The sequence below is a fragment of the Mus caroli genome, chromosome 7, assembly GCF_900094665.2.
Source record: "Mus caroli chromosome 7, CAROLI_EIJ_v1.1, whole genome shotgun sequence".
In the NCBI taxonomy this organism is placed as follows: domain Eukaryota; kingdom Metazoa; phylum Chordata; class Mammalia; order Rodentia; family Muridae; genus Mus; species Mus caroli.
In genome coordinates, this window is record NC_034576.1 from 29,588,943 (window position 1) to 29,609,795 (window position 20,853).

At 52.9% G+C, this 20,853-nt stretch overlaps 1 protein-coding gene and 1 non-coding gene across 2 annotated transcripts; both read right to left on the reverse strand.

Annotated features, from left to right (window-relative positions):
- Positions 1-13,051: 13,051 nt before the first annotated feature.
- On the reverse strand, positions 13,052-20,539 carry Lrfn3 (leucine rich repeat and fibronectin type III domain containing 3). Its single transcript, XM_021166599.2, has 3 exons — positions 19,495-20,539; positions 16,936-18,366; positions 13,052-13,674 (listed from the first exon to the last, which is right to left on the reverse strand). Exons 2-3 carry the CDS (start codon positions 18,348-18,350, stop codon positions 13,209-13,211), a joined length of 1,881 nt encoding a protein of 626 aa, XP_021022258.1. The 5' UTR covers positions 18,351-18,366; positions 19,495-20,539; the 3' UTR covers positions 13,052-13,208.
- Positions 14,303-14,494, reverse strand: LOC115031663. Its single transcript, XR_003837330.1, has one exon. It is a non-coding gene; the product is annotated as a U2 spliceosomal RNA (small nuclear RNA).
- Positions 20,540-20,853: the final 314 nt, after the last annotated feature.

Here is a 20,853-nt window from a genome sequence, read left to right on the forward strand (position 1 = left end):
TTCTTTCTTTCTTTCTTTCTTTCTTTCTTTCTTTCTTTCTTTCTTTCTTTCTTTCTTTCTTTCTTTTTGGTTTTTCAAGATAGGGTTTCTCTGTATAGCCCTGGTTGTCCTGGTCCTGTTCCAGGCTGGCCTCAAACTCAGAAATCTGCCTGCCTCTGCCTCCCAAGTGCTGGGATTAAAGGTGTGCGCCATCATTCCCGGCTTGGTTTCTTGAGTGCTAAGAGTACAGAGGGGCTTAGGCTTAGAAGGCCTTCTCTGGGAGATTTGGGCGTGGCTCTTTGTGAGGAAGGCCTCCCCTGTGAGGCAATCCTTGATGAAGAGTTTGGACAAGTTTGCTTGTCCAAACTGCTTTATTTGATGGCAAATGTGAATGCATACACCTTACTCAGGGTGAACCAAGGATTAAATACCTTTTGTAGGAAGGGATGCCCAGGAAGGGAAGTTCATTGGCTAAACACTCAGGGCCTATCTAGATACCTCATTAGCATAGAGAACTCCAGGTTTTATGCTACCTGACTGATGCAATAGCCCTCTCAGTGGGGTGTTGTGGCTGCGTGTTCCAGAGCAGGTAGAGTTTGGCAGAGAGCTGGCCCCAGGCCTACCATACTCAATTCTGAGTTTCACGGGATTTGGGCTCACTCAACCTTACCAGTTCTTCTGTCCGGTGGCACCATCCTCTTGCCCCACATCTGGACACATGTGGCTTCCTACAGGCTTAGTTTATCCCTCATAATTTGAATATTCAGACAGTTTGCCTTGGTTTTGAACATGGCTATTGATACCAAATCAGCCAGAGTCCCTGCACAGTCACTTGTACAGACTGTGTGAGTCATGGCCATGATTTCAAGTACAGATCCAGCTGTGGCCACAGCTGTAAGTCCAGGCTCAGCTTCAGACAGCTTTCACCATGGTGCTGGATCTGGAGACAGACTGTGTTGGGAGTCCTTCAGAACTATCATCTTCAAAGCTGGGTGGAGGGGTGCAGCCCTGTAAACCCAGTGCTTTGGAGAATGAGGTAGGGGGATTTCAAGTTCAAGATCAGAATTAGCTGCAGAATTGTGAGACTATCTCAAAGAACCAACATACGTGTGCACTCATGCACACACGCACGCGCACACACACACATGCCGTCTTAAAACCGGTCATGTGCCCAGATGGCTTGGGTAATGGGCTCACATTTAGGCTTGTGCTTTCCAAGGTGACAGGTGGTCCCATCAGAACATGCACAGACATTGCAGGGGACTGAGGTGGCATTACCAGGAGAGAAAGGGATTCCTGGGAAGGGTCTAGTTTTCCCTCAGCCAGTGCTGGATCCTGGTACCTGGATTCATCACTGACCTGCTTTCATATCTGGGCTCCCAGGCTCCCTGGCATTGGCTCCTCAGCATTCAGAAGTCAGCAGGTCTGTCAGCTGTGAATCAAGTAGGTTTGTATGCATCAGCAGAAAGAGAAGGCCAGGACTGTGGAACAATACGGCAGTGCTCAGCACAGCCTGGCTAGAGAAAAGGGCAGCAGTCAGCTGCGGAGCGCCAGCTTCATGTGAAGACAGCTGGATTCAATTATTTAAAAATCTGGGGGAGCGCCTATGAGATGGGGGAAAGGCACACGCCACCTAGCCTGGCTTCCTGAGTTTGAGCCTAGGGAACCTACGTAGTGGAAGGGAAGTATTCACTATGTAAGCTGTACTCTGACTTCCATGTAAGCCCTGTCACACATGCCCTGCCCAAGCCCAGAACCAAGCAGCTCAAAGCACAACATATCCTGGGAGGACTTAGTTTGCCACATCAAGCATCCTTGAGAGTGGTGTGTGTGTGAGAGGGAGGGAGGGAGGGAGGGAGGGAGGGAGGGAGAGAGAGAGAGAGAGAGAGAGAGAGAAGAGGGCATACTGTGCTTCTGCTTCCAAGAAAGAGGCACTCATTTTTCATAGCTATTGGTACCTGAAGTCAACATGAGTAGGTAGGTAATCTTGTTTCGTCTATATACTTCTCTCCCTCCCTCTCTCTATCTCCCTCTATCTTCCTCTTTTTTTAAAAAAAATATTTATTTTATGTATATGAGCACACTGTGACTGTCTTCAGACACACCAGAAGAGGGCATCGGATTCCATTACAGTTGGTTGTGAGCCACCATGTGGTTGCTGGGATTTGAACTCAGGACTTCTGGAAGAGCAATCAGTGCTCTTACCCACTGAGCCCTCTATCTCCCTCTTAATGGTGGCAGTGAACCCAGGGCCTCACACTCACACTTGCCGGCAAATGATTTACTGCTGAGCTTCATCCCCAGCCCTCCTCACTAGTGAATTCTAGGCCACTTCTGTATTGCTGAACCACATTCCTAGTTCTTGCTCGTTTGAGATGGGGCCTTCCTGGGATCTCAGGTATGTGGCACCAGACCTGGATAGCTTTGTGTATTTTTCTATCAAAATGGAATACAGCACTTTGACATAAATTCGCACACAAGTAGAGGATCAGTCTCTGAACATCTCCAGTACTTACGATGGGTCTACGTTGTGCCAAAGGCAAAAAACAAACCAGTGCTGACCTGAGTGTGGTGGTGCACACCTTTCATTCCAGCCTTCTGATGGAGGCAAAGCAGGCAGATCTCAGTGAGTCCAAAGCCAGCTTGGTGTGTATAGAGACTTCCAGGCAAGACAGGGTTATATGGTGAGACCTCGTCACAGAAAATGCCAAGACATAAAACTTACTATATAAAATCTATTTGTTACCACAAAGAAATCACAGCTTTAGTGTAATCTGCACATAACTTTATGGTGCTTAGTATCAAAATTGACATGTCTTTTTTCCCCCCAAAATTGTTATTATTAATTGTGATGGATCACTATGGCAACGAAGACTTTGTGTATGGTAGGGGAGGGTGTCCACATGAGAATCAGGGCTTGTATTCTAAGACCTTTGGATATTCAGGATTTCTTATTTATTTATTTATTTATTTATTTATTTATTTATTTATTTACTGTTTTCAGTCAAGGTCTGTAGTCCAGGCTGGCTTGGAATTTACTGTATAGCCCCAGATGGTTTTACACACAGAGAAATCCTACCACCTTGGCCTTTCACATGCTGTAAAGGTGTGAGCTTTTCTGCCAGGCGCCCAAGGTACAAATTTCAGCTCTAATGGTTGTTTTTTTTTTTTTAAAAAAGATTTACTTTTCACTACATCTATATCACATAAATACAGTGAACCACAGTTGTAAGCTGCTAAATTTATGCTGAGACTCGAACCCATGGCCTCCAGAAAAGCAACATGTAACTGCCCAGCCATCTCTTTAGCTCTGCTAGTCTTTTGACTGTGACTTAAGACATGTTGTCTTAGCCAGGCAGAGGTTGTTCATGCCTTTAATCCCAGAAGGATCTCTGTGAGTCTGAGGCCATCTTGCCTACAGAGACAGTTCTGGGAGAGCTAGGGCTACACAGAGAAACCCTGTCTAAAAAAATATATATAGTATAAAATTTCACTTAAAAAAGTGGTGATCATCTGCTTCCTCTGTAAAGGTGGAGAACACCACCAACTCACCATATATTTGTGGAATTCTTTAAAAGGAGAAGCCAGTATGGTGGACATCCTTAATCACAACACCGAAGAGCCAGAGGCCAGCAGACCTCTGTGAGTTCAAGGCCAGTGTGGTCCACAAAGCAAGGTCCAGAGCTACATAATGAGACCCTGTTTAGAGAAAATATCTACTGCACCGTAGGCGTTGTTACTGTGGCCTGGAACTCAGTATATAGCCCAGGCTGCTTTAAGCTTAGAACAATCCTCCTGCCTCACCTCCTAAGTACTAGGATATAATCATGGATCACTGTACTGGGTTCTCCTTTTTAAAATGCTACCAATACATGGTGTGTTGGTGTGTTCTCCACTGTTACAGAGGAGGAAGTGGAAGGTCAGAGAGGGGAAGTGACTTATGAGAGCTCATCTAGTTTGGGTCAGGGTTCCAAGCCTCCCCATTCCAGAGTATAGCTCGAAGATAATAATAGTTAGTGATAATGATAATAATAATAATAATAATGGCAGTGGTGGCAAATGCTTTTAATCCCAGCACTCGGGAGGCAGAGGCAGGCAGATTTCTGAGTTCGAGGCCGGCCTGGTCTACAAAGTGAGTTCCAGGAAAGCCAGGGCTACACAGAGAAACCCTGTCTAGAAAAACCAAAACCAAAAAAAAAAACAACCAACCAAACAAACAAAAATAGATACTTTGGTCCCAGAATTTGTGAGGCAGAGGAAAATTTCTGTCTTCGTTGCTGAGAAACTCTGGGTTCTTTCCGAACACACTTTCACGTTTCTTTCATCACCATGGTTGAGAAAGAGCTCCTTAATTCCAAGGTTACCTGACAATCTCAAAGGGAGAAGCCGCGGCTATTCTGTTCAGTACCACGGCCAGCGCCCGGCCGCATTTAGAGTCTGTGCAAAGCTTTGTGCTGCTTAGGCAAAGCGGTTCCTTTCCAATAGCCCCAGAGAATTTTGGGAACAAGCAGCCACCTGCTCTGAGTGTGGCTCTGGGCAATGATTTAGCGCCTTCGACCTCCAATTGGTTTCTCTATAAAACTGGGATAATAAAAAGACCTGCCTCCAGGTTGACTGTGAGGAATATATTACATAATGTGCATGCATACATTATATATAAAAGCACTTACCACTTAGCCCATAAAGCCTTACCTATTTATAGGCCTGTGACGCAGCAGTACCAAGGTGTGCACACACCACCATCACCATGCCCAGCCACTACTGCTGCCAAAGAGGTGGTCCAAAGCTTGCGGACCTACCCAGCAAAAGGCAACTCGTAGGCGCCAATGCTCTTCTGCTCAGTGGGTCCTGGGGACTCGAACTTAGGTTGTCAGGCTTAGCAACCAGTGAGATGAAGAGCCGTCTCACCGGCTCTAATTTTAAATTTAATTCACCTACTTGATTTTGAGACAGGATGTTATGCTTGCCTCGCACATCACTATGAACTTCTGTGTGTCTGCTTCCACTTCCAGCGTGCCGAGAGAATAGGCAAGTACTGGGGATCAAACCCAGGGCTTTGTACATCCTAGGCAAGCACTCTATCAACTGGGTGCGCCCCACCTCCAGTCCCTCATGTAGGACTTATAAATCACTGTCAGGACTCTGGCGCTGCTGGCAGGCGGGGTGATTGCACTGGAGGATTTTGAGTAGAGAAGGGACATGATTCGAATTTTAAAAACGGTCTCGGGGCGGCTTCATGAGGAATAGAATGTAGTTTTGTAATTTTTCCCGACCCTGATCCTCAACAGGTCTGCTCGCTTCTCCAGGCCCTGGCGGCCCCTGCCACCCTTGAGCAGCAGTAGTTGGTACCCTTGTGTCTTGCTTGCTGACAAGGATGTCCAATCACCAGTGCCATAGAATGAATGGCATATCATGGGAACTTGATTGGTCACCCGCATTCTGTTCTACACCTGCCGTTCCTGGAAGGAAGGGTTCAAGATGTAAGAATACTGACAGGCAGGTTGTGTGCAGCAGGAGGCCCATTACCCCGGAAAGCTGACTGCGAGTCGCCGGGCCGCAGCCGCGGCATCACCGCGAGCGCTCAGCAGGTGGCGCCGCGGCGTTGGGTCCAGGCAGGCTCGCCCACGTGGATTCCTCAGCAGCCCTCGGGCACTGGGCGCCGGCTCATTGGTACTGACAGTAGCACCACCATCGGGGCCCTTCGGGCGGTGGCAACACACACACAGCCGGAAGTCGTGTTTCTCAGCGCCCCCGTTTTCCAAGAAAGCTGTGATTAAGCGGCGGCCCTAGAAACCCACAAACGCAGCTGTTGAGTCTGAGTGAACCGGGAGCGCAGAGGAGGGAACCAGAATAGTTGGGTAGATTGGGAGGCCATTCCGCCAGGTTTGAATCCTCACTGTCTTTTTCAAGCCATGGGAACTTGAACCATACACCTAACTTCTGTGGGCTTTGGTTCCCTCATCTCAAAAAGCTGCCACACACACACACTTCACAGAGCTGGGAGAGATGGCTTACTTTTTCTGGTCTGCCTGCCCTATTAGGCTTCCAGAACCAGTTTGTCCTCTCCACTGGCACAGTCTGTCAATAGATCTTGTCCTAACCAGCCAGAATCGTGTCCAAAGAAATTTCACTTTCACAGAGCCATATCAGGCAGCCTTTCCACCCTTGGCTCTGAAGTCACCAGCCATCGTCTTTCTACATCCACATGTCTGTGGGAAATCCAGAGCATCAAGGTGTTCGAGCAGGTATGAAGGCAGCTATGACCGAGAATTAGGGGGCCTCTTGACCCTCTTCCCTGTGGGCACACTCCCAGAAAGGGATAGGACCCCCGAGCCCCTAGGATAGGTAGGCTGGAACTCTTGCCCATCGGGACCCAGGGGGAGCTGTGTATACTACAAGGCACTTGTGTACCATCTTTAAGCTTGGTCCTGTCCCTCATCACTCTCCCTGAACCAGCAAGGGATGTGTGGCTCCAGTCTGACCAGGTTGGAATTGTGGGGTTAGAGACTAGAGGCAGATGGCGGAAGAGGTGGGGAAGAGGGATTGGTTGAGGAGGTGAGACATGTTGGAGATGAACAGGCACATGACGAGGGAATGTCAAGGAATTACAAGGAGGATCGGGAGGAGGAAGAGGAGAATGTGAGGGAAGGGCAGAGAGGGAGGAGTGGGGAGAGAGTCAGGAAGGAAGGGAAGGAGACAGGGTGGGGAAGGAGAGAAGGAGAGAGCTTATTTGAGAGACATTAGGACTAGAAAAGGGTCTTTGAGTACAGAGAACTGGTTTGATCGTGTTTGGAGGGAGCGGAGGCTCTATATTCCTGCAAACAGAAGAATGGAGCAAAGGGGCCAAGTGAGGAAGCTGACACTGGAAGAACATTCTAGAACAGAGGAGCAGCCTCCATAGCCTGCTGAGGAGGAAGAAGCTTTTGGCTAGAAGTTCTGAGGCCCTAGGAAGGGTTGCAGTGGGAAGCCTGGGTTCTGAGGAAGGGAGTGGAGATCGCTGCTGCGGCTCAAGGAGAACCTGGAGACTTTAGGGAACCCCCAAGTTTAGAGAAGGAGACCTGGAGGCCTACCGCTTGGCCTGCAGGAGCGATTGGAGACAGAGCAGGAGAGAATGCTGGGAAGGCTGGATGAGGAGATCTGGAGGGTGGGGAGCTGAGGCCTCCAAGGGATAGCCTTGGCCTTCCCTCTCCTGTCCCCTCGAGGCCTGCTCCTACAAGGGAGCAGCTGGAAGGGTGAGCTAGGAGGGCCGGGAAAGGCGGGGTGGGGGGCGGATTCTCAACACCTTCTCCCCCATATTCTAACTCTCTTCTCCTTAGAAGCTTTGGTAAGACATAAAGGGAGAGGGAGCTTTCTTTCCACAGCTTCCTGTGTCACTTTCCCAGCTTGTCATCCCAAGCAGGGTAAATGAGGGTGTGTGGGAAGAAAGGCATGACGGGAGGGCCTTCGCTTCCTCGGAAGAAAGGCATGATGGGAGGGCCTTCGCTTCCTCGGAAGAAAGGCATGATGGGAGGGCCTTCGCTTCCTGGGAATGGTTAGTATTCTGTCTACACTGAAGGAGCATTATGTTGGAGATGGTGCTCGAGGAAGGCGGGGGTCATAGATACCCCAAAGTGAAGGGTTTTGTTTGCTTTTTTAAAGACAAGGTCTTGTGTTGTATCCCAGGCTGGCTTCGAACTCACAAAAGTCATGCTACCTTCCTGTCTCAGCCTCCCAGACAGCTCCGACTCGGAACCGGGACCCTGGTGAGCCGTGGAAGCTTATATGCAGCCGACAGGTTTGTCACTAAGAAGGGTTTGGGCCAGAGAGGAATGCTGTGGCCAGGATCCCAGAGGGAGGTCCGTGGAGGAATTGGGGGAGTTAAAGCAGTGTTAGACCAGACTCGAACTAGGAAAAGGAGGACGGGGAGGTGCAGTGGATCCTCAGGGCTTGTGGGAATACAAACTGGGAAAAGGGGCTGGCCAGGGAAGATGCTGAGGCAGGTTGCTTATTTATCTAGGAAAAGGGGGCCAAGGAAGCGGTGGGAAGCCAGATGTGAAATTAGGATGCCAGACACAGGCTCAGGTTGATAGCTGAGAAGAACAGAAGATGAAGGAGGGGGGGGGTTCATCCCCAGCCCCAGGGCAGGAAGAACATTTAGAAGGAAGTAGAAGTGCTGATGTACCCATGGGGCTGAGGAGAGTGCACAGTGCCCCAGGGGTTCCAAGGAGTAGGGGCCAGAACACATCCTGAGTAAAATCTTTTAAATTCCATGTTCTCAAATTCTTGTCAGCTTTGCTTCCAGCACAACTCATGAGTGTTCTTAGGTTCTAAGATTTTTCTAGCACTTAGCATGGGCATTGTGTAAGCGGCCACTCCATGTTCCTTCCCCATGAACACTTAACAGTTGAGAATGAAGGACAGGGCTGATCCTGGGGCCTGCCCAGTTCCTTCTTCAGAATTGTGGACACTCTCCGTTCCCTTTAAAGCAAGCAGAGCCACTCCCCCCCCATACACATTGTTCTTGACCACGTGCCTCAGTTTCCCCTTCCACAGGGGTCAGGTGGCTTTCTGAGTGCTGTCTCTCTTTGCCCAGCCCCCTCCTTGGCACAACAGTGCTCTGGGGCAGCATCGGGGCACCTCAGGTCATCTGTTGCCCTGCCTGTTCTCCCACTGGAAGCTCCAACCACAGCTCCCTCAAGCTCGTCCTTCAAGCACACCCTATCTTTCTGTCTCTGTCTCTCTTAACATTTTCTCTGTATAACAGCTCTGACTGTCCTGGAACTTTTAGAGCAGGCTGGCCTTGAACTTGGAGATCCACCTACCTCTGCCTCCCAAGTGCTGGGACCAAAGGTGTGCGCCACTACATACCATCACTGTGGGTCTTTGGGGGCAAGCCTTTGCCCTAGCTCTCTTCCATCCTTCATCATCTTCTTCAGGTAGGATTGGCTGCATAATCTGAAGGGCGGGGTGCCAAAAAGGGACGTGGTGGTGAGTTTGTTCAAAGTGTACTAGGGATTTCAATGTGTTCAAGGTGAGAGCTGGGTGTGGCTAGTTTGTGCCTGTAATCCCAGCACTTGAGGCAAGTGGGGCAGGAAGACTGAGTTCAAGGCCATCCTGGGCTATGCCGGCAAGACCCTGTCTTTTTAAAAAGGACAATAGCAGTGGGACATTAAACAGGACACATTAAAAAGTCGCATCTTCAGCACATCTTGGTGCTCCCATCAGTCTCAGTTAGGAGTCCCCGTAGGCTCCCAAGTCCCCCAGGACCGGTGGCATGCGGTAGTACCTATAATCCTGGCACTTGAAAGGTAGAGGCAAAGGGATTTGGAGCTCAAGGTCACTCTGGCTTCCATGAGACCCTGTTCAAAGCACCAGAGAACAAAAACGTCTGCCATCCTTCCTGCCTGTTCTTTTTCAGTCTATCCTGGCCACCATTTGTATCTGCTTGTTCTCTAAGAACTGGGACCCCAAGAGGGCAGGGACCTGGACTGTTTGTCATGCCATGTCCCCAACATTCTAACCTCACTAAGGCCAGGACAGTGCCAAGCACCGACAACCCTCCAGGCATGCGGGGTCCAGACTTTGCTGAGGATACTCAGCATGGATCACTGGGTCGCACTATCCAGGGGAGACCCGCTGTCTTTGGGGAGTCCCCACACTCTGCCTCATCAGGTTCTCCCACCTAGGAGCCCATGGGAAGGGCCGCAGAAGCTTGGCCTCAAGGAAGGACTGCCAGAGGATCATGGGAATCTCCTGATGTTATGGGCTCACACCAGCTCCAGTCACCCCAAGAGCGGTGGCTAGGTGTGGCAGTATGGTTCGAGGAGAGTACGAAACCCAGACAGCAGTCACCAGGAGACAGTGCCTCAGCAGCCTAGGTTTGGTCCCCAGATTGCTTTGACTAGAGAGGCGATGGGCAGTAGACATCATATCCTCACCTCAGGGAGTCGGTGGCTTCAGCTGGGCAAGGCTGTTTAACTTGAAATCCTAGATGCCGGTGGTGTTTGTTGTGCACAGGTGTGAGGGGCAGTCTGGGTGTCTTGTGAAGTTCCAGGGGACTTGCTATAACCACTATTATTCTCTATTCACACGCCTCCACACCTGCAGGAGGCCGGTACTGGGTGTGCATCTCCATTCTAGCCCCGTGTACTGGGCCTGGATCCACCTCAACAGCCTCAGTCTCTTTTGGCCTCTATCTGCTGGCCGCCTTGTACTTGGCTTGCCAAAGGTCACTTCTTCCTACAGACAAATCAGCTCTATGGGATGGATCCTGGGATTGGAGACCCGGGCCTCCCCCTCTTCCCCTACTTTCTACAATCTTCCTTCCCTCTGTTCTGGACCAGCTGCTAGTAGTTTACACTGTCCTCTTCTGGGTAGGAAAGGAGGGGTCTGCTGATGACTTACATGTCAGCTCAGGTCCAGCCTGGTCTAAGTCAGCCTCAGGTCTAGCCTGGTCTAAGACAGCCTTCTGCCAGAACTGTTGCAGTGTCTTCCTCCTCGGTTTCCCTGTGCTTTCCCTTGGCCCTCCACACACAAGATCTGCCATGGGAGCTTCCTTGAGATCCGGGAAGATCCTCATAGCCCGGGATCCTCCAGTGGCCAAGAGTGATGGTGCACGCCTGCGATCCTCCAGCTCAGGAGGCCGAGGCAGAAGGGTCATAAGTGAGGTCAGGGAACCTGAGCTAGACAATGAGTCCAAACCGGGGCTAACGTTGTGAGACCCCCAACTCAAAGAAACAAGACAGAAGGAACCGTCAGTGGTTTCTCATGCCAGTTAGAATGGAATCCTCCCTCCTCTGGTGAATTTACAGGGCTTTTACGTCGCCCACTTCCGGCCTGATATTATGACAATTCCCTTCCCTCACTCCATCTCACCTCTGGCTTCCTTCCCTCTCCCTTTTTCTCACAATGCATACCTTATCATATGCCGTTCCATGTCCATTGAACACTGTTCCCACCACTTGCTAATTACCTCCAGCCAGCGTGGTCCTCAGCCTCGGCTTGGGACTTAACTCCTCAGCTGGAGTCAAATCCACCTCTGCTTCCCACACATCCCTATTTAACATTTGTGTGTGTCACAAATGCTGCCAGGGCAGGGCAGGGCAGGACTTGTACTTGAATCTGCCCCATGACCTAGCACACAGTTCAAATTTTAACAACAGGTTTACAAACGGTGCACTCTGGCTTCCCCTTAAGGTGGGAGTGGGTATTTCCTAGGTGGCACTGAGCCAGCCTTCCCACTTGCTAGCTCCCATGGCCCAAGGCTTATGCTGTGATTTGTTGATAGCCTCACATGATCTTAGCTACTCGAGAGTAGCAAAATGACAAAGGACCTCGGGATGCTGCAGGACTGGGGAGATGAGTGCCTCATCTCTACGGTTAATGGTGGACATTTTGAAGGTCTCAAGTTCCACCATGAAAATAGGTTCTGTCATCTCACCAGAACATTCTTTGTACCAAACCGAGAGAATTCCAGTTTAGTCTTAGCCTGTCTTCACCCTGATCCTAACATCATCTTACCTCAGGTGACTGACAGGCCCTTCCCCACCCCCCAGCTGCCATCAGAGAAGCTACTTGCACGGGGGGTGGGGGTGGGGGGATGCTATTCTTGCTATCGACCCCATTCCTGCACCTCTAATGAGGCCTGGCCTTTTCCATGCCCAGTGTCTGATCCTATAAACTTCCAGGACACTTGTGTGAGGGGGCCCGGGGCAGTGACACAGTGGGGACCAGCTCAGGAAAGACATGAAGCCAAGTGCTCTGACTCACGCTGAACCAGGGCTCAGTCCCTGTCCACACTCATATCTGCTAGATTGGTTCAATGTGGCATCGACTCCCCCCCCCCCACCCCCACTGTAACCTTTCCCCTAGCAAACACACCAGCCTCTTGGGACATTTTTCACCTTCTCCTCTGTGTGCAGCTGCCAAAAGCTTTCCGTTTCTCCCTTAAAGACTGAAACCCCAGTAGATGGTCCAATCTTGCGACTGCTCCCAGATTCTTTTGGGTTTTGGGGGGGGCGCGGGGGATGGGTCTCATGCTGAACTTTCAGCTTTTGAACTAGTGGTCTCCTGCCTCTGTCACCTGAGGTGTGAGGATGATAGGGGTGGGACACTCTGTCTGCTAAGCCCTGCTTTCTATCCTTGGCTCCAACGTCTCCATCTCTCCTCCCCACTCGCCATCCCCTGGTCGCTCATCTGCAGAGTCTGACCACAAAGCATCCTTCTCTGCTGTGCCCCTGCTCCCTCGTCCTGAGCCAGGGCAGCCTGGAGGACTTTCCCCTGGCCAGAGCCCAGAGCCTCACTCTAGATAAGCCCCTCCCTCATGGTCTCTGAGCATAGTAATCCATCTGCTCGCTTTCCTGAATGGCTGTGTCATCCACTCTTCTCTTCCAATGTTTCCCTGGTTGAAGTTGGTCCTGCCCCACCCTCACCCCTACAATGGCTTCACACGCATTCCTTGCTTCTGGTTCACCTTCCCCAAGCAGCACTAGAAACCCCAACCTCCCCCACTCGGCCCCCAGGCATAAAATCCTCCGTGGCTAGCCATCACCATCAGGCCAGCGTCTGAGCACCTCACTCAGGAGCTGGCCCCTCCCACCTCACCAGTACCACAGCAACCCAATGCCTGGCAATACCCAGCCTTTGTTCATGCTATGCCCTCCACCTGGAGCCTTCCCTTCTGCTCTTTGCCCAATGCTCTCCTTCAGATATGCTACTTAGATTACATCCCTCCTCTTCCAGGAAGACTTCCCGGAACTATACTTCAGGTTCCTCTTCCGGGGTTGAGGGGGGGGGCACACAACCCCCTGGGCGTCCCTCAACTCTGTATTCTGGAGTATGGCTGTCTGAAGACACGTTTCCCACTGGACTGAGGGCAGGGCAGCTTGGGTCACTGAGTCCCCAGCACAAGCCACAGCACAGCTCGGTCCCCAGAACGTCCATTGCTTACATGGATGACTATAGATGACTCCTCTGCAGAGACCCCAAGCTGAATGACAGGAAGTGCCTTCCTCAGGGGAGGTTCCTCAACCCCTGCCCCCATACCCTCCACAGCACACCTCAGTCCCCACAGACAGACAAGGGCAAAGGAACAGCCCGAGCTTAGAAAAATAGGACTTTCTTGTTGTGCCCCGGTGCCCCCGACACCCTCCCCATCAGAGTTTTAAAAACCGTGAGCAATTTGGTGAGTCTGAGGCCAGGTCCCGAGGGGTGTCCCTGGGACCAGAGGAACCATAGAGGTGGGCCCTTGGCTAGGGTCCTGCAGGTTCGTGACTGGGCCCCCAGGGCTCACAGTCCAATTGGACCACAGTATGGGCCCTGGGTGCAGCAGGCTCAGGGGCAGGAGCACTGGGCACGGGCCCGAGCGCTCCGTTGGTCTGGGAGCAAACGCTACTGACAGGTGCCGTAGCCTTGGCCTTGCCGGGCGGCTGGCCTCCGTGCACCTTGTAGCGTAGAAGCAGCACGAAGATGAAGACCAGAACGGAAGCGACGATGACACCTCCCAGCGCTATGATCATGGTGCCGCCCAGGAAGGGTGCGTGCGGTGCAGCACAAGGCCGAAGTGCGGGCTCCGTGGAGAACCGAGCGCAGCCCACTGGCCGCGTGGCCGTCAGCCCGGTGGCGCTGTCCTCATAGACGGCGAGCACACATAGATCATAGGTACGGCCTGACGCCAGATCGGTCAGCAGGAAGGAGCGACTGTCCGCTGGGATCATCCTGAGGGAGGGTGACAGATGGGGTCAGGACTGTGGTCACCCAGTACCCAAGATCCACCTGCCCTGTGCCTCCCTCCAGCTAAGTTCCCTGCAGTACAGCTGCCCCATTGCACCCCAGTCCCATCTAACCAGCACCCTGACTTATTTTGCTCAGCTAACACTTAGCATGTCGGTCCAGTGGGCTAGCCAACTTCAGTCTCCCACCTAAGGTCCCAATTTTGCGCACCTGTGGATTCCACACCCTATTTCTCTGAAGCCTAAGATATTCCATTCCTCTTTCAGAGATTTATTCCCTAGGCCTGTTAAGGTGCCCCTAACATCCCTCAAGACCCTTTTTGGCACCTTGCCTCTCACCCTGTTCAGCTAAGTCCTTAGCCTCACCAGCAAAGCTCTGCTTTATGCTAACCCTGTCTGATTCCTGCCCCCTGCCTCCCGGAGTCTTGTTATGTAGCCAAGGCTGGCTCATATCTTGTGAAGGTCCTGCCTCAGCCTCCAGAGTGCTGGAAGTAGAACCATTTTAACACTACACCTGACCAATGGCCCCCTTCCTCTATCCTCTAGCCATCTTTCTGCCAGACTATCTCCCTGTGACTCCTATTTTGTTTTTTATATTTGCTTTCTGCCCTTGAGGTGGGGGCACCATTCCTGGATTACTGCAACACCAAATCAAGGAGTGTCTTGGACACAGCAAGCTGCTGTTCCATCTCCCATCTCCCCAAAAATCCATTTAATATATTGTCCTCGGACAGAGGACATATCAGATATTAACCTGGTAGGAGCAGATACTACACTTGATCTGAGCCACAAGGTAGGGAAGTGATTGCTTATTTGTTTCAAGACAGGGTCTCATGGAGCTTAGCCAAGGCTGGCCTTGAACTCCTCATGATCCTCCCTGCAACTCCAAGTGCTGGTGTTACAGCCGCGCACCCCATGCCCCGCTGCCTGACTTCTTTTCAGCTCTAATTTCCCTTGCCCAGCTCCTGTACATTTCCCTAGCGTGTGGCGGCTGAACCCCTCTACCCTAACCACTGCTTCCCCCATACCTCTGTTGCCTGCTTTGCTTCCAGCTTGCCAGTGAATTTCCCTGCAGCTCCAGTACCTTGTTACCATCACCGACTTTATAGTGTTTCTGGCCAGCCCTTGAGAATCTCCATCTTAGATTCTCTTCCCTCTTTGTCCTCACTAATTTCCAGGTTCATCTCTTTATTCTCTTTTAGCTCCATTTCCCGCTTCCTGATTAGCCTTCCCTTTGTGTGTGTGGTACCTGTGTGCACATGTGTGTGCAAGTACACGTGTGCATGCATGTGCCTGCATGTCTGTGTGCAGGTATGTGTGTGTGTGTGTGTGTGTGTGTGGTGTGAGTGTTGAGCCAGGCTTTGGCTATGTAGCTCCCAGGCTGACCTGGAACTCTCAGTCCCCTGCCTCAAGTCTCTCCAGGGCTGAGCCTAAGGTCTGAGCCACTACACTCACGGTTTTCTCGCCTTTCTCACCCAATTCCACACATTCCTTTCGTCTCGGGATGCCCTGGCGGAGACTGGGCTAGTTTTAGAGTCTGTTTTACTCCTACCCTGCTTTAGGGAGCATAACCCAAGGACACCTGTAATGACCTGTGGCAGGGTGGCTGTCTCCAGACTGTCCCACTCCCCACCAGGCAAGGGGGTCGCCCTCCCCTGAATAGTGTTTCAGAAAAGGAGTGGAGATGCCACATGTGGTGGCCCGCAGACAGGGAGGTGAAGGCAGGAGGGCTCGGGGCTCAGTGTGGTCCTTGGCTTACATGGCCAGTTCGAGGCCAGCCAGGGCTACATGAGCTCTAAAGCAGAAGGTGGGGGGAGGAGAGGAAGAGGGGAAGACAGAGAGAAGGGGTTAGGATTGAGAAGATAGAATCTTGACTTGACATATGGCCAGGGAAGGGGGTGGCGTGGATCCAGGCACTGGGTTTGCAAGGTGCTAACCCATCCTGTAGAAGGTTACTGTCAAGTTTGGGGCTGTACTCTTGGCCCAGCCTGGCATTGAGGATAGGGAGTCACCCACAGCTGCCCACACAAGGTCAGACTTTGGTGGGGAGTATCAGCCACCACCATTGCTACCCACTGTGGTGACAGCAGAGGGACAGAAGCTACACTGACTGCCCTTTCAGAGTGTGTAAACACCGGGCTTTGTGTTTGCAGCCGTGGGGTGTGTGTGTGTGTGTGACAGGAGCATCAGACTGGGCATTTCTGCCCACATAGCTCACTAGGTTGCTGCTTTGTTGGCTTTTTGAGACAAGGTCTTGCTGTATAGTCCAGGATGCCCCTGAACTCACTATCCTCCTGTCTCAACCTCTTGAGAGCTGGGGAGATAGACGGCCGTGCACTGACACATCTGACCTAGCTTAGATTTGATTTAGCAAACCAAAAATTAGGATGTTACTCTAACCAGAACTTTGACCGGTAGGGCTCATACTGCACGAACCCAAGACCTAATCTCTATTTAACCTCCTACCCCCAATTTCCCACTTAACCTCTGCCCTCCTTTCCCCTGCCTACCTCATTAGACTTTCTCTGCTGTCTCTGTACATTTCTGCCCATTCCCCCCACCCCTTCTTGCTCTCTTTTCTCCTTCTCCTCCCCTCCTCCAGGCACTGTTTTCTATAAATCTCTGGTCAGCTTCAAACTCCCTATGTAGACCAGGCTGGCCCTGAACTTGTCACAATCCTGACTTAACCTCCCTATTGTAGCCTCCCGTGAAAAGCCAAACTTCCTGATAAAATTTATTTTTAACCATAACCTCGTTAGCTTTCTCTTCCTTCAGCCCTGGGCTTAACCTCAGGGCTGCCTGCTTGCTATTGTATAGGCTGCTATCTGAACTACACTTGAACAACCACTGTTAACCATTAACTTGTTACTCATTTGACCTGATTTTTTTCCCCCTGGCTTTGTATGTTTGTTACCATTTATGTATCAGTCTTGTTTCTTTCTACCTCTGCAGCCTGATTTTTTTTTTTAAAACTCATTGTCCTTGGTTGTGCCTGTTAGCCTGCTGTCTAACTGATTTACCCTCCTCGTCTCAACTGCCTCCACCACATCTGCCCTGGATTTCTTTTACCCCTTTCTGCCCAACCGTGGTTATCACTGCTGCCTGATTTCGTTTGCCTTCACTTTCTGATTTCCTTTGGAACCTACAGTGCTATTTCCTTGTAGTGGTTCACAAGGGGTATTCCTGGGTGGACCCACAGTGCCCTGCCCCGCCCCCATCTCACTCCCCCCCTGCCAGGCCCCTGCACCTGTAGACAAGGATGTCGTCGGCCGAGCTGTTGTACTGGATCTGATACATGCGGATGCCTGGGACAGGCCGTTGATCTGGCCACTGAACAAGAGCCGCTGTGGCCCCATGCTCAGTCACTTGGACGCCACGGTCGGTAGGGGCCACGGTGTCCGCCACTTTGGCGGAGGCTGAAGCCGCAGAGGGCGGGGTGAGGGCATCGGGTTCCCCGTCCCGCGGGGGGTCACAGCTGGTGCTATTGGCTAGCTGGGGGGGTGGAGGGGGACCCACGGTCAGCTCAACAGCAGCAGTGGCCTCGCCAGCGGCATTGGCTGCAATGCAAGTGAAAGTGCCGCCATCTTCCGGCTCAGTGACCAGTAGCTCCAGGGTCCCATTAGGGAAGGCACGAGCACGGCTGGAGTTGCCCAGCAGCCGACCCTGGGGTGATACCCAACGCACTCGTGGCTCTGGGTCCCCTACTGCCCGGCATCGCAGGGCAGCTGGCCGACCTGCGGGCACTGCCAGGGGAGGTGAGCGGTGGGTCACCACAGGTGGCTCACACACAAACTCCTCCTCACCCACAGCCCAGAAGTAGCGGCCCCCCAGAGCAGGTGGCGAGGCACAGGCCTCGAGGTCGTCCTCCCGAGCCAGGCGTCGCAGCCACACCAGCTCACAGTTGCAGTGAAGGGGGTTTCCCCCGAAGGCCAGCACCAGAGCAGAGGCTGGCGAGCCTCGAGGCCGGGCAAGCAGTGGCAAACGTGAGAAGAGTGGGTCAGGAGGGATGGTGGTTAGGCGGTTGGAGGTCATGTCCAGTCGTGCCAACTTGTGCAGGCGGGAAAAGGCTCCAGCGGGCACTGAAGCCAACAAATTGTGGTCAAGGCCCAACGTGTTGACGTTGCCTAGGCGCCCCAAAGCCTCCCAGGGCAGCTGCTCAAGGTTATTATAAGAGAGATCGAGGTCCTCCAGGGTCTCGGCACAGTCGTCTAGGGCACCAGCTGCCAGGGCTGCTAGCTGGTTGTTGCTCAGGATGAGGTGGCGCAAGTTGACTAAGCCGCGCAGCTGACCCTCGCCCAGCGAGGTCAGTCTATTACCATCTAGGTGCAGGGCACGCAGGGCACGTAGGTCGGCGAAGGCGCCAGCTGCCACATGGCGGATGGTGTTTCTAGACAAGCTCAGATGCAGCAGGCCTGTCATGTTGGCCAGGTCTCGACGACGCACTGCCGCGATGAAGTTGTCTGCCAGGCGCAGCTCTGCAGCGCGGCGATCCAGTGATGGCGGTACGAACAGAAGGCCGGCCCCTGGGCACAACACGCTTAGGGGCATCGACTGGGTCTGGCAGCGGCAACGGCGGGGACAGGGGCTGGATATGGCCGGCTGGGGTGGAGATGAGGCGGGGGCCAGCGGTAGCAGGCAAAGGAGTAGTGGAAGGACGGCCATCGCGGGCAGGGGTGGCCTGTAGAGAAGAAGGAACAGTGTTGGGGCCAGAAACGGGGAGAGATGGCCATACTATGCTCAGAGAGGTGGGGGGGGGGCGGCGGGGGGGCGGGGTGTCAGAGATGTGTCATGAAGGCACAGAGAGTCAAGCATGAGCCATGATGGTCAGAAAGCTGGCTAGAAATGTGCACAGGTGGGCAGAGGCTAGGACAGATGGTCAAGGTGGAGAGAAAGTAAGCAATAGGGTCTAGAGGAGCCACAGAGAAGAGGTGGGCAGTTGGCAAGGATTATCAATCAGTAAAGGTCAGGCATGACTAAGGAGGGAAACTGAGCAGAAAGGCTAGCAGGTTGCAGTGGTCCTTCTAAGTCTATCTGGACAAAGAGATACAAGAGTTTTGACCTAGTCAAAAGCCAGTAAGAAAGCCAGAGAGAGGAGAAAGGACAGATATGCCAGAGTCATCAGGGACCCAGAACAACTGGTCAGAGAAAAGGCTTTGGGGAGAGGTGGAGCAACGGTAGAAAGACAGACAAGGTAGAAATGGTCAGAGCTGGCCAGGTGGGGGTAGACCAGGAGTTAGCGCAGGGTAGGAGGGAGAGAAGAGAGATGGTGGGAGGTGGACAGAGGAAACAGCAGGAGAGGAGGGCAAGGTAGGAAGGAGAAGACTACACAGATGTTAGATTTGGCTAGGGATGGTCAGTCTCAGCCTAGGAGTCAGGAGTGGGCAAAGGTTGAGAAAGCCAGTGGATCAGGGAGACACAGAAAAAGAAGTGTCAGTGAGAGAGGCTGTGGGCAGATGTGACTGGAGAACAACAGGACAGGGGACAGGGGTGTCAAGGCAGCTCAGAGAGTAAAGCAAAAACTGTCATTGTGAGGAGAGGTGGAGAAAGGGGTCCAGAGAGGATGCTGAGATGGCCAGAAGCTAGACTGGTGGTGACATCGAGATCTAGAATCCCATCAAGGAGGCCAGAGAGGGGGCAGAGCTGGGGTCATGTGTCCAGAGAGGGTTGGTGACACACTCATGGGACAATGAAAACGGCTTAGGATGCCACAGGGCACCTGGTACTTACCTACTTCCACCTGTAGCCCAAGAAACCCCACCCCCACCCCAAGTCCCTTCCCACCACGGGTGTCTCTCAGTGGCCTTACCTGAACTGGAAGCCACCCCAGGGAGCAGTGTCCTTAGGCTCCAAGGGGGTGAGGTCAGAACTCTGGAGGGGGCATCTGGTCAAGACTCCCCTGTCCTCAGGGCCTCTGGGAAGGAACTGTCTTGCCCCAGATCCTGTCTGTGGTTATGGAGTCTCCAAACTTGATTCTCGGGGTTCCAGACCCCTAACACTGGGCCTCGAGAGTCCAGCTTAAGAGACCAAGGCCCCAGTGGTTCTTCAGGCTCAGGCTCTCTCAGTGCCAGGCTTGAGACACCGAACAGCCAGATGGGGAAGTTTAGGGTCTGAATCCCGAGTCCAGTTCTGGCATCCGAAACTGGGATCCTGTTCAGATACTAGGGTGCTGAGTCAAGACTTAGAGGTCTCTAGCCCCAGATTTCAGCACTTAGGTCTGCAGCAAGGACTTCAGGCCCCCGCCACAGAATTCCACAGTTCAGATCTTGGAATTGAAGGCCTGCATCCCAGGGTTTATTTCCCAGAATAGTGGGGTCCTAGGTATAGATTTGGGAATTCGCTCCCAGATGTCAACGTATCAGCCAGACAATTCAGAGTTCAGCTCCAATTTTGGGGGCTTAGACTCCAAATCTTGGGGTCCCAGGTCCAAATATTGGGATCCATGCTCCAAAATAATGGGGTTCGGCTTCCAAATCTTGGGGTCCCAGGGACGGATGTCGGGATTCCAGCCCCAGATATTGAGGTTCAAGGTCCGAGTCTTAGGGTTCCATGGCAGGAGCTCAAGGTGCTGATCCCAAATCAGGGTCCCACGCTTGGGGGTTTCAGAATATCTGGATCCGATCGCCGGCTGCAAGCGCACCCCGATGTCAGGGTACCAGCCCAGGGTCTGGGGCAGCAATGGCGCGGCTGGGTTCGTGGCCTGCCGAGGAGACAGGCCCAGAAAGAGGGGGTCTGCTGTGGCGGGTGGGGGGCAGCCGGGCAGCTCTAGGGCCAGGGTGGGGCGAGGCCTGGGCGCGGACAGACGGACAGACAGACAGGGCCACGCGGGGACCCGGGCATCGCAACGCAGGTGGGGGCTCAGGGGGGAGGGGTCGCGCTCAGAGACCCCTCCCCCGCCGGGGCCGGGGCGGGGGCCGGGCGGGGGCCGGGCAGGCGGGCCGGGTCCGGGTGCTCCCGCGGCCTCCTCGCCGGGAACCCAGGGCCGTGCGCGTGCCCGCGCTTAAAGGCGCAGGCCCCGCGCGCGCCCGCGCTTAAAGGCGTAGGCAGCCCCCTCCTCCCTCCTCCCTCCTCTCAAAGACGCGCCCCTAGCACCACCTACCATGGAGACGCCCTGGAGCTACTGGGAATAAGAATATCCCTGAATAAAGACAGACAGACACTGAGGCAA

Coding starts and splice junctions, on each gene's coding strand:
- Lrfn3 (XM_021166599.2), bottom strand. CDS start 18,350: ATGGCCGTCCTTCCACTACTCCTTTGCCTGCTACCGCTGGCCCCCGCC. Junction 13,675..16,935: donor GACGACATCCTTGTCTACAG/GTGCAGGGGCCT, acceptor ACCCTCCCTCAG/GATGATCCCAGCGGACAGTC.